Source organism: Lacerta agilis, chromosome 7 (genome assembly GCF_009819535.1).
Source record: "Lacerta agilis isolate rLacAgi1 chromosome 7, rLacAgi1.pri, whole genome shotgun sequence".
NCBI lineage: Eukaryota > Metazoa > Chordata > Lepidosauria > Squamata > Lacertidae > Lacerta > Lacerta agilis.
Genome location: NC_046318.1, coordinates 54715626 through 54728907, shown reverse-complemented (window position 1 = coordinate 54728907; position 13282 = coordinate 54715626). Strand labels below are relative to the sequence as shown.

The window sequence follows — 13282 nt, the reverse complement described above, 5'->3', positions numbered from 1 at the left end:
GTTTTGTATAACAACAGTTATGGTAGCTCTTAATCCTTCCAACAAGACGTACCTCCTTAAGAGATACTTCCTGATTCTGTGGTTCTGTCATGAATCAAAACAATATGTGGAACAGTCCTTTGGATTCTGCCCTCACAAATAGCTTCCTGGTCAAGCTATATAAAGCACCCCCCCTTTTTTTTGTACAACATACCATTCATAGCACCTGTGACTTTTTCTTTCCAGTGGGGTGAAAGTGAAACATATCAAAGGAATTGCAGACAAATATATCTTGAGTAGGACATTTCCCTGTAAAGAGTATATAGAAAATCACCCCAGAATAACAAAACAGAAAGCCAAACCACATACAACACATAAAATAAAATGATATAGATACAAAGGCTCACCATACCATAGTTGAAAATTGCTTTGTACATACAATAATTCCAGCCAGGAAATGCCAGCCTGCCATGAACATGACATTTCACAGAAAAGTTATGTAAGGCTCAAGCTGGTCACATATTCACAGATCAAAACTAGCATCACAAATTGTGATGTATTATAAGGGCATAAGAAACCATTGAACATCCTGGATTACTAATGCACTGTCCAGATCATTCTGCATCTTCAGGCGAAACACACTGTAGAAAACATTCCTACAATCAAGTCTTGGCATTAAAAGGCATGAATGAAATTGTCAAGACCAAACTAAAAGAAAGGTTGCATTTTCCCCTCCAGATGAAGTCACTGAAATGATTTAGTTATAGTTCCTACCTGAATGACAAGGAGCAAAGCAAGCCTGCAAGTCTAATAAACTCAGGAGCCTTCAAATGTATTTTATTGTTCATTCTTGATTTGAGCTCATTATGATATTGGCGTACTAGTTGTATGTGATCACACTTTCGATTCTGCCAAAGTTTCAGAGTCCTTTGTTTCCAATCAGTTCATGTCCTGCAGCTTCCTGCTGAAATCCTCTAACTTTTCATATACCGCAGTTGTTCTGGGTTATCTTTCAACTGATGTTGTAGTATATGCAAGAGCACTCACCCAGACAGAAATAATGTGGAAACTATTGGGGAAGCATCATAGAACTACTAATAAAACAGGATGGCCCAGTATAAATTGACTTCCAATGCACTATTACTGCATCAGTGACTTTTTGCACTGAGGGAATCATAGAGCTGGAAGATGTGCCAAGGGTAATCTAGTTCACCCCCTTGCAATTCAAGAATCTCAACTAGATCACACATATAAAATGGCCATCCAACCTCCATTTTAAAACCTCTAAGGAAGGAGATACCACTTCCTCTCGTGGGAGTCTGTTCCACTGTCAAACAGCTCTTACTGTCAGGAAACCGTTCCTGATGTTTAGTCGGAATCTCCATTCTTGTAACTTGAAGCCACTGGTTCAGGTCCTAGCCTCCGAAACAGGAGAAAACAAGCTTGCTCCATCTTGCATGTGACAGCCCTTTAGATATTTGAAGATGGCTATCATATCTTATTAAATAAAAAGAAGCATAGCAGCAGCAGCAGACAATTGTCGTGAGATTTATTGCATCAGGAATCCCCTCATTCTACAGTTTTCTGTTCTTCCACTTCCTGGTCCATCAGTTACCTCTTGTGTGTAATAAATTCCTGGTCCATCAACTACATCTTGTGTGTAAAAATTCCTAGGATGAAAACATGCATAATATGAAATAAGAAAAATGATGCCCGATATTAGGGTGATAACGACCACCATGATTACAGATAACAAATATATTTTCCCATTAAACACTGATTTGCAGGACACGCAAACATACACTATTGTTGCGGTTATAAACCCCCGAGTAGTATAATAAACAATCAGAGGTATTTTGGTCTTTTCTCCCTTGACATTAAAAAAGGTAAAAATAAGAATGATTCCCACAATAGTCCTGTAGACAATTTCTGGTCCTTTGGATGTACAAAATGTCGTGTGTTGCTTCAGGACCCAACATATACTCAAAAGCCAAAGAAACACAAGTAGAACAAGAGATGTTACACTTAGTACGGTAACCAGAGCGATGCAGAGTATCCAGGAAGTCAAAGTCAACAGTTTATAGAAAAGATACATTAATTTGGAAAATATCCCTGGAAAGTTTTTTTTCTCAGGCAGGGATTTTCGTAAAGCTATCTGATAGTCCACAGTTGCACAGGAAATGCTGCAGAAAGACATTGCAATGGTTGCATCTAAATAAAAGAAAATAAAAGTTGTTAGCCCTGTTAGGAAAAGAAGAGTTTTTTTTCTATTAAATAATATTCACACAAAAATGTAACAATAGTCTGAACTAGTTAGACAGACATACTCTTAGAAGCTGTGGAAATTAGATACAGTAGCTACTGGGAAGCTTTTGGGCAAATAACTGGCTGGTGGTGAATGCGTATCATTCAGCCTCTTCCATCCCATAATTTGTTTCCCTTCACTACCCTATGAAAGCTGCCAGATCCCAGAGGAAAGATGTCAACCGAAATCACAAGTAGGAAGCAGGGCTTTTTTTCAGCCAGAACTCACTTGAACTCAATTCCAGACAGTGGCGGAGGAAGCTTCTTCACTGCCCGGGGTGGCAGAGCGGAGGCACCCCCCTGGGGGCGGGGCGTCACGACGCATGCGTCATGAAGTCATGACGCACGTTGGATGCACTGTGCATGCCCGGAATTTCCAGGCATGCGTAGTGCATCCGGGCCAGCACAGCTGCTCCCGCGGCGAGCCGGCGACAGCTCGTGGGGCTGCCCTGACCATCTGTAAAGAAGCACAGACGGGTTGCCGGGCAGCGGGGGAGTGGCGGGAGGGGGTGGGGTGTGTCACCCCCCTCTCCTGAAACCCGGGGTGCCCTGCCCCCATGCCGCTCCCTTGCTACGCCACTGGTTCCAGCACCTCTCAGGTGGGCACCTTTGCCATTATAAGAACAAGGGAGGCGTTCATGGAGAGTTCCGGCACCTCCTTTTCTAGAAAAACAGCACTGAGTGGGAGAATATCTCTTCTATGTAGTTCATGAAGGTGCAGCTGCCCTGGCAGGTTCTCAGTGTCCCAACTACTCTGCCTGATTATTCCCTCCCTATTGAATGCACGCAGCCACTTTGGCATCCAGGCTCTTCGTGAGGTTTTACCAAAGTCCTCCTGTTTCCTTAGCTCCTTCTTTGAGAGCATCAAAAGAGCACTGCTGGATCAGACCAAAGGCCTATCTCAGCCTGATGGCAGTCTTGCCTAGTGGGCAACCTTCCAGGGGCCACATACCAACACTAGGTGGCACAATGGGTGTGACTGTTAACTTTGTGCAATAAGTTAGAGGTCCATCCACCAAAGGGCCAAGAGGGATGCATATCATGTATGCATCCATCTTTCCATCTAGGCAATTATTATTATAAAAAATTATAGTCCAAAGACACATACTAGACTAATAATAATAATAATGATAATGATAATAATAATAAATGGGAGGAGGTTTTGGTATTCACTAGGAAAGGTGTAACTAAGAGAATACTGAGGTGTGAAAAGTTTTAAGCTGAGTGGGTGGTAGAGGAAGGAAAAGAGAGAAGGAGAGGTGCAAGGGAAGACATGAAATAAAGTGGCTAAAGAAAGTAGGGCCAGGGGCAGTGGACTAAGAAGCAGAAAACAAAGGAAGCAATGAGTAAGCTAGAGGTGAAATGGAAGAAATATGGAGACATAGATTTAAAGAAACTCCAACCATGGAGTTGGGTGAATGGGCAACAACATGGCAAAGGTTATTTAATGTGAGTCTAAAGTGATACACATTGAGACAAATAATAATCTAATGTCACATATACATCAACGAAGGTTGAACGGGTGGTGACTGATCTCTGTCTTCAGGCACAGAAGGTGTATTTCATATGTACTGAAGCAGTTCTCTGAACAGTTTAAATGTTTGTGAACATTCTGTGCCATCGCATCTTCCACACACTGTTGGGAGATGGCTTCCATCACCACAAGCAGACTTACACTGGCTGGGGGTAGAACTGTCAGATGTCATCAGGATATAGATCTGAAGAATGAGCTGGGGTGTGCTTTCCAGAAATGCCTTAAATAGTCTGAGCATACTTATATCAGTCATTGCACAAATGGCAATCTTGTGAATGGGGCTGGTGCAACCATCAATCAATCCATCTTCTGAGTTGTTTGTTTTAAATGCTGCCTGGTAGCCACATTTCAGCGCAGCCCAGTACCTGCAGTGGAGAAAGGCACAGTCGGGCATTTTGTAAGATTTAGGGCCAAGTAAACATGATGCAACAGGTGTGGTTAACAATATCAGGGTGTTTGTTTCTTCAAATGAAAAGCAGCAATGGAGGACTGGAAGGGGAGAGGGTTGCTTAAGTCTGTCTCTTCCAGCTCCCCTTTGAATTTCACAGTGGGAACGTGAAACACAGTGGGCACAATTGGCTTATCATCCCTTTCCTTCACATTCAGACCCATTCACACAAAGGGAGTGAGAGATACTCAACCTCTAAGAAGCATCTAAATACTGTAAAACACAAAATTAGCAGGGAAGTTCTGAAATTTTAAAGAAGAAGAAAATGTTGGTATAGTGACAGATCTCACAGAAACTATTGCTCCCCCCTCCCTCTTTTCATTTTATTTTCCCTCTCCCCCCCCAACTGAATACAAAAATATGGGAGAATGTGGCCCCATCTGCACTATACATTTAAAGCAGTATCGTATCACTTTAAATGCCCTTGGCTTCCCCCAAAGAATCCTGGGAACTGTGGTTTGTTAAGGGTGCCGAGAATCATAGACTTGTAGAGCTGGAAGGTACCCTGAGGGTCACATACCGTGTTTCTCCTAAAATAAGACACTGTCTTATATTTTTTTTCGCTCAACAAAACACAGTATGGCTTATTTTCAGGGGATGTCTTATTTTAACCGCGTCGCATCGGTACGCTGCATAGCCACGCCTCTCCAGGCTGTTTTAATGGGAGGTACCATGTCACTATGGCTTATTTTTGGGGTATGGCTTATTTTCGGGGAACTGCTTATATTTCGCAAATGCATAGAAATCCTGCTATGGCTTATTTTATGGCTATGTCTTATTTTAGGAGAAACAGGGTAATCCAACCATCTGCAGTGCAGGAAACTCAAGGTAACCCAATGCAATTTGAAACCATCCGGGACCCTGCTTAGCTTTTGCAAATGAGCTAGCTGCTTTACCAGAGTTCCTGGGGAATAAGGATTGATTGTAAAAACCACTCTGAGAATTATAGCTGTGGGAGGAGAACAGGAGTCTCAGCACCCTTAACAAACTACAGTTCCTGGGATTCCTTGGAGAAAGCCATGACCGTTTAGAGTGGTATGATACTGCTTTCAATATATAATGCAGATAGGGCCCATGATGCACATTTCTCTGCTGATGGCAACTTTATTTCCTATAACAAGAGCACCACCCTAGATAGAATAAATGACTTGCTGAGGACTTTTCAGAGCTCTATAAAAAGCTGTGTCCCCGTCCCCTCCATGGAAACAAACCCTTATCTGTTTATTTAAAATTATTGGCTGCTTTCCATTTTAAAAAAAAATCCAATGTAGCTTGCAATAATATTAAAGTAACAGTATTTGGGGGTTTAAAACTGATCAGAAAATTTTATATTCAGTCCCTGCTTATACAATCCTATTGGTAACAGCACATTCCACCTGTGCTTTTCTTTTATATATATAGTATAGCCACAAGGGACATGGTGGCGCTGTAGTCTAAACCACAGAGCCTAGGGCTTGCTGATCGGAAGGTCAGTGGTTGAATCCCCGCAACGGGGTGAGCTCCTGTTGCTTGGTCCCAGCTCTTGCCCACCTAGCAGTTCGAAAGCACGTCAAAGTGCAAGTAGATAAATAGGTACCACTCTGGTGGGAAGGTAAACGGCGTTTCCGTGCGCTGCTCTGGTTCACCAGAAGCGGCTTAGTCATGCTGGCCACATGACCCAGAAGCTGTCTGCGGACAAATGCCAGCTCCCTCGGTCTATAGAGCGAGATGAGCGAGCAACCCCAGAGTCGTCCGCGACTGGACCTAATGGTCAGGGGTACCTTTACCTTTACCTTTATAGCCACAATCCAGTTACATAACTCCTGCATGAGGGAGGCCCTCCAATTGATGACAGTTGCAGACCAAAATGACATATATATGTGCAGAGCTTTATCTGTTACAGCCAGCGGTCACAACCACATATACCACGACAATCTGCAGATGTGCATGTCTGCTTTCAAAAATAAGCCTTGAATTCCTGCGCTATCATTACAAGGAACACCAAAAGTCTTCAATTTCCTTACCTGAGAGTAAACTCCATTGAACTCAACGTGACCTACTTCTGAGCAGGCATGTTTGTTTGTTTGTTTGTTTGTTTGTTTTAAGAACCCTATTTATATACCACAATTCACAAAATTGATATCAGAGCTATTTACAACAGTGATACATAAATCCACATAAAAATTTACCATCAGAGATCAGTTAACTATTATGGAAAGATGTATTCTTAACTGCTTGCATAAGCCTGCAGGAATTGAAATGTTTTCTGTAGACATTTAAAAGTTGTTAACAGAAGGCACCTGCTGCTCCGTATAAATAGACATGCAAATTCTATTGTAATTCTTAGGGCACATGAATTTCTTGTGGTGACATGCATTTCATTGGTAGACAGTGGAAAATGAGGGGCTAATGCATGCTAATGTTTACTACTGCATTATATCTCAACTCCCACAGCCTTACACTGAATAATGTGTCCTTAAGGCTATGAAGTAATTTCCTATAAAATAAAACATAGACAGAAAACACACTAAACATTTCAGGGGGGATTAATTCATTGCCTCATGAAGAACATTTGCTTCTCAAAATATTTCTATTTTCTTTTGGGAGATGCAGTTTTTATTTCCACTATCAAATCACAGCATACATCCTCTGGCAAGGAACAGGTACATCACTGGAAAAAAGATGTTCGGCATATGCCAGACTCGGAGAAACACTCTTGGGTGGAATCTATACACATATTTTTTTAAAGTTCTGAAAATGCTTTTTTTTAAGTGCTTTTAAAAATACATTGAATTTTCCATAAGGCTCACCATCACCATCCAGTGTCACATTGTATATTGCACTTAAAACATTTTATTTGCAGCTGTATAGCTGAGTCCTTGGTTTCCGCAAGAATTATGTTTGGATGCTTGTTTTCGAAACAGAGGTGTCTTCTCATTTGAGTACAAGGCACATTTTTGAGCAGATGCAAATGTGTTTGCTCTGCATCTCAAATGTTTCACAAATAAGCAACTGCAGGCAGATATAAAAGGAAGATAGAAAGCCCCTCTTAAAATGTATTTTAACCAACCTCATTTTCTGCTACAGGTGGGTAGCCGTGCTGGTCTGCCATAGTCGAAACAAAATAGAAAATTCTTTCCAGTAGCACCTTAGAGACCAGCTGAGTTTGTTCTTGGTATGAGCTTTCGTGTGCATGCACACTTCTTCAGATACTCATTTTCTGCTGTTTCTCAAAATGTCAGGGCACTTGCTCGCTCCTCTTCAGTTTGTTGTTTTTAAAAGCTCTGCTTACAAGAACATATCCCAAGAAGTACCGATTGCCCCTGTGGGAACTTCTTAATAATGTTTTGAAGTTCACATGCTGGCAGTTTTGTGGCAAGCTCCAATGTACCCTGCAGAAATCTTCAGTAAATTTATACATAAATATCTTCCTACAGAATAGCAATGGTGGCCTCCATTACCTGTGGCTCACCTCAAAATGCTTTAGCAGAACACTGAAAACAACTTTCACCCCTTAAAATAGATTTTGGGGTATCAGAATGCGCTCATTATTCTGATAATTACCGTATAGCAAATGTTAACCCAAGGGTAGAAGTTCCATGCACAGTGTGCCTGAATGGCTTAAAACACTTGACAATTGCACTGGATATTTAATGAAACCTTACTGTATGCATGCTTATGTAGTCCACAGGGCAGAGAGACCCTGTGTTTGTGATCAGGGGATGTCATCAATGACTGCCTTGCCCCCACCTTCCAGCCCAAGAAGCAGTAGCAACTGGTGGTGTGGGCAGAGTTGCATTACTGACCTAACTTCCCAAAGCCACACATCACTGCCAGTTGCTTAGAGGTGAAAGGCAAGACAGCAGGGACAGTTTCCTCCTTTTTTAGTTCCCTCTTTTAGTTCTCCATCACTATGTGACCTCATCAAAATGGGATGTGCCTGAGCTTGCTCACTAGGAGCTCAGATCATGAGCTATTTTATTATATTTTGTATCCTAAGATTATTGCCTGTGTTTACTTGCTGCTGCATGAATAAATGCATGAACTTGACCTTTTGAACTTTGTAAGTAAAGCATTTTAAAACTTACTAGGGTGTGTAGCGACTCCGGATAGGATATTTAAAAGGTTTGACTGCCTATATCCCCATGCTATACTGCTGCTTGCTTTTGTGACTTGAAAACTGCTGGGAGCTGTCTCTTGCTGGATAGTATGTTTTACTCTGCACTTTGGATCTAGGGATCCAGCCAGTCTTTTATTAATTATCCCACATGGGTGATCTATATCTATTCTCCCCCCCCCCCACAAAAAATGTGGCCCTCCAAATGTTGCTAGACTACACCTAGCAACATGTGGGGCGGTTATTTGATTGTTCTTGTTTTTATTACGTATTTTGTGTTTTTATATTGTGACTTTACGTTGTGAACTGCCCTGAGACCTGCAGGTATAGGGCAGTATACAAATTTAATAAATAATAATTAATTGACTACAACACCCATTTCCCCTTATCATTAATCATGCTGGCTGAGGCAGATGGAAGTTAAATTGTATCTGGAGGGTTGAACTATAGGATTTAATAACTATGCACAGATGCAAGGATATGGCATGGACTCCCTCCCTGGTCTTTCTGAGGCATTGCTAACAACTCTTGAACTGGGTAGCAAAAATACTTTGGGTGGGCAAATGGCTGGGCATAGGCTCTTGAGCAGGTTACCTGTAACACATCAGATGATGGTGTCATTTTTCTCCAAAGGAGGATATGCATTCCTTTCAAGGATGTTGCCCTCTAAAGAAGGGTGCATATTCCTTTCATGGAAGTTCATTGCTGCCCTTAAGATACATGAGCAGTATGTAAAAATCCAAGACCCGCTCCCTGTTCCTTCAGGAATGCCTGCAGCACTGACAGAAACTGTAGAGATCTCATTCATGGCTTTGAGTTTAATGTGTAAAAACAAGGAACAAAATTTCTATACAGAGCTGCTTTCTTGTGCGGTGCTGATGACACACATTTATATTTCTGAATGACAAAAGCCCTGCAGTATTCTCAGTTTATAAAACAATCAGGAACACAAACATCTGGTTCTTGTATCCTACCGTAGATTGAAGCTTCTGTGTAGTCCAGTATTTTCCACAAAACCTGCTTGAGTAAATCAATCTGTTCCTCACACACACACACTCATACACCTAAGCTTGTGGTTGTCCAAGCTGTGTGTTGGGGCAAGCTCGCAGCTTTATGTGAAACCTCCCGGTTCACAACTGAGAAGCTTGATAAGGTGTGAGGTGACCTTTGAACTCCTGGCAAGGATTCTCACAAAGTAAAGTACTTACTGAATATCACTTGGCATTTACCTAGGGAGAAATTGTTGGGTTAAGTTTAGCTTCTGCTTCTTGACAGACATACAAATATGACCTGCTCTTGGGCCTTGTATTAATGCCAAATTAAATACATTAACCGTTTTAAAAAAAAAAGTTTTACCAATATATATTTGGATTGGATGGGGGAAATATTAAATAGAAATAAAAAGCAATTTTTTAAAAATACTTCATATAGCACATTATTTTGAAGATCTGAAAGACACAATATTACGGAAGGAAAAATACTGTACAAATACCTGGCCTGTTAAACGGTTTGCTCCACAACGTGTTTTACATCACAAATAATAAAAGGGTATCATTCTCCCCTTTGCCGGCACCACCATCCAACAAACATCTCCATTGCTCCATATTTGGTGTATATTTCAGCGATTGAACACACAGGTTTATGGCATATGAACGAATTCCTATGCCCCACAAATAACCCAGAGACGCATTTTAAATAAAAGCACACATTCTACTCATGTAAAAACACCGGGCAGGCCCCACAAATAACCCAGAGATGCATTTTAAACAAAAGGACACATTCCACTCATGTAAAAACACGCTGATTCCCAGACTGTCCGTGGGCCGGATTGAGAAAGTGATTGGGTTGCATCCGGCCCCCAGACCTTAGTTTGGGGACCCCTGGTGTACATTGATGCTCCTTTGTCAGTGTTTGACATCCTTAATTATTTGGGGGGGAGCAATGAAAGAATATGAGACAAAAATAAAAGAACAAGAATTTTGGTAGTTTTCAAACTGTTGCTGTTTTGGGGTGGGGTTTGATCACGTACTGGCAAATTCATGTGTACATCACTCCAGATCCCTGCTTCTCCTTCCTAACTGTCACTCTTTAGGATAAAGCAACTCAGTAAACGGCAGCCAGGCAACCCATTCTACTAATCTTACACCAGGGGTGTCAACTTGAATAAAACATGGAGGAGGGCAGGTGAGCCCTGCCCCACATAATTAATCACATGACGCAGTGCATGCACACCATTTGAATGGCAGTGCCTGTCAACTTGGGGGAGGCTGGCCCCCTCAAATATTTTAATATTTGGCCTCTTGGAGTTGGCTCCTATGCCTCACACCCCTGCACACATTTGAAATTTTGGAAGTTTAACCAGTCACCATCATCTTCTTCCCCGTTAAAAGTCATCTAGGACATTATAAGCCCAGCTAGTTGTATGTTCTATGTTTTATATTTACCTTGTCAATATTCCAGCTTGTAAGAGATGTAATGAAGAAATCCAACTCAGCTTGTCAGTACCATCATCTTTAAACCAAGTGTAACTGAAATACTGGACAACTAGTGATGAAAGAAGCACTGTGGCCAATGTCAAGGCACACCAGAGATACTGTCCCTCACGGAAATATTTGTTTGCTACCCAGAGATCTGCTCCAACATCCGCAACATAAACCACAATTCCAAGAACCATCGTAGCAAACTCTTGCTTTGTATATCTCATTGTCTTGATTGATCATGTCATCTCAGGTCAGAAGCAAAATAAGCCGTTTCTCATTGTATCACATAGTAAGAAAATATGTGAGCGTATTTCTCCTTGGGGAAATTGGGGTGTGTATTTGTTGAAGTGGCAAATTAAATCAAAACCACAGATACTCAAATAGATTAGCTCTGTTTCAGTACTAAAGATCCATTTGCGTACATATCCATATGCACATTGAATGGTACTGGTGAAGCTGATTCTTCCTGATAAGTCCTGAAAAGAGTAAACAGGTAGGTAACTAGCTGATTCAGAAGAGTGTAAAAACCTCTTAACAGCAGTATAAATAATTATTACAGCAGCAACAAATGCAATGCAATCCTATGCATGTTTAGCTGTGTTCAGTGAGCTTAATGCACAGATAACTGTGCATAGGATTGCAGCCCTAAGCTACTAATCAGATAGATTAATCCATGAAAGCCTTTCCAATTGATTTAAAAGACATTAATAGGGAACACGTTTGTTGTTGGTTTTTTTTTAAGTTGCTTGTTTTTAATATAGGTATGTCAAAAAAGTAAAGATGAAAGGCAGCATTTTAGGACAGACACTCCCTGTTCTCTCTCAGGGGATTGGGATGGGAAGAAGACACATCTGAAAACAAAGTATTATATCCAATGCTGTGCCAGCAGAGTTCTGCTAGTGTAACAGGACTTCTACTTCCTCTCCTCCCTCTGCACGTCTCCATGGCATGTTTGTCTTGTACTTTGCACTCAATCTTTAGCACATTTGTCAGAACAATAGGGCACTCTTTTCTGAAGCATTTCGCATCATTTAACTCTGAGACCCTTTCCAGGGGAAAATCCTTTCCTGCGCAGCAATGTGCCATTTTTATGGCTCATTGGTAGTGATAGCCATACGGAGCAATACCCTTACATTTAAAAAGGGTGAAAGGCTGGTGTTGTGGGAAGACACAAGAGATGGTAAGATGTTTGTGGCTAAAGGATTGAGAGCATGGTCTCTGAGGAAAAAAGAAGGGGGAAGTTCCAAAAGAAGAACAATTTAACAAGCCGTTTAAAATGCCACAGGTAGACAATTAAAGGTGCTTGCAATTGCATCATAGTGTCCGTAGCATCTGAAAGTCACCTATGGCATTAGTAGAACTGGCATCCACACAGCTAAATGTTAATTGTATGTGCTTAGGCAAGAATCCCAGTATCCCAGCAATTTAGATTAGTGCTGTGGATGCTGATAAACAATAGTCACACACACACCCTGCAGACAATTGCTGTCTGTGTGGTTCAGGGGCAAACAATTGTTGTTTAATCTCTTCAAAGAGACATAGCCAGTTCCTTCAGGCACTTGTGCAATGCTAACCTTTTCTACTCAGAACTAAGCCTAATATAATTCAAGGAGCCTTACTCCCAGATTAGTGGGGTTATGATTGCAACCTTATCAGTTGGGCAATTTTACCCTGGGACATTTTGAAAGTGACCCACAAGTCTCTCTCTCTCTCTCTCTCTCTCTCTCTCTCTCTCTCTCTCTCTCTCTCTCTCTCTCTCTGTGTGTGTGTGTGTGGAACAGAAAGTGGGAATTTTGAAACTGTGTTTTATTTCGACCCAATGTAAGTTTGACAGAAATGCAGAGAATGAAACAAACTGTAAATGCCTTCAGTGTCAATTTTTCATCTCCCACCTACAATAACATCTTGAATAATGTGGAGAGCATTTACTGAGAATCAACATTAAGAAACATATTCCTTATTGTACCATACCCCCCCAAAAAAATCCCTCTAGTTTTTCTTCCAAGATCTAAGGAAACATACATCCTTTGCTAGACTTCTTGACAGCATGAGTTAACCATAACGGAACAGCTCTGGAACGCACAGTAATACTTGTTTGTTTCCCTGCCTTATAACCACTGTAGTAAACAGGACACATCTACTTTGGTTGGCTTCCGGATTGTCATTCTAAGACTGTAGATGATGTAGAATATGATCATCTAGATTTTTTAACTACAGGCAACAACTCTCTTATAAAGAAGACTTACCTTAAAACTTGCCAGATAAATAAACATTCCAGTAGCAAATCCATAGAGAGAGGTGCCTTGAAAGTCTGGATGTTTTACACAGTTGAACTGTGATACTTTGCAATCTACAACCAGGAAAAGGTAAAAGGGTGTGGGAAAGAATGAAAACTGAAACGCCCGTCTCCTCTGGATCATGTGATTCGATTAATAATACTC

At 41.2% G+C, this 13282-nt stretch overlaps 1 protein-coding gene across 1 annotated transcript; it reads right to left on the bottom strand.

Moving 5' to 3' along the window:
• Positions 1-1433: 1433 nt before the first annotated feature.
• On the bottom strand, positions 1434-13247 carry XKR9 (XK related 9). Its single transcript, XM_033155385.1, has 4 exons — positions 13088-13247; positions 10806-11317; positions 3959-4182; positions 1434-2190 (listed from the first exon to the last, which is right to left on the bottom strand). Exons 2-4 carry the CDS (start codon positions 11063-11065, stop codon positions 1529-1531), a joined length of 1146 nt encoding a protein of 381 aa, XP_033011276.1. The 5' UTR covers positions 11066-11317; positions 13088-13247; the 3' UTR covers positions 1434-1528.
• Positions 13248-13282: the final 35 nt, after the last annotated feature.

Bases quoted from the DNA above. Each gene is read 5' to 3' on its own strand.
- XKR9 (XM_033155385.1), bottom strand. From the start codon at position 11,065: ATGAGATATACAAAGCAAGAGTTTGCTACGATGGTTCTTGGAATTGTG. The intron at 4,183-10,805 runs GTAAATATAAAA...TCTCCACTGCAG, and splicing joins CAAGCTGGAATATTGACAAG to GTACTGGGCTGCGCTGAAAT. The intron at 2,191-3,958 runs GTAAGTCTGCTT...TCTTTTATTTAG, and splicing joins CAGTTCTACCCCCAGCCAGT to ATGCAACCATTGCAATGTCT.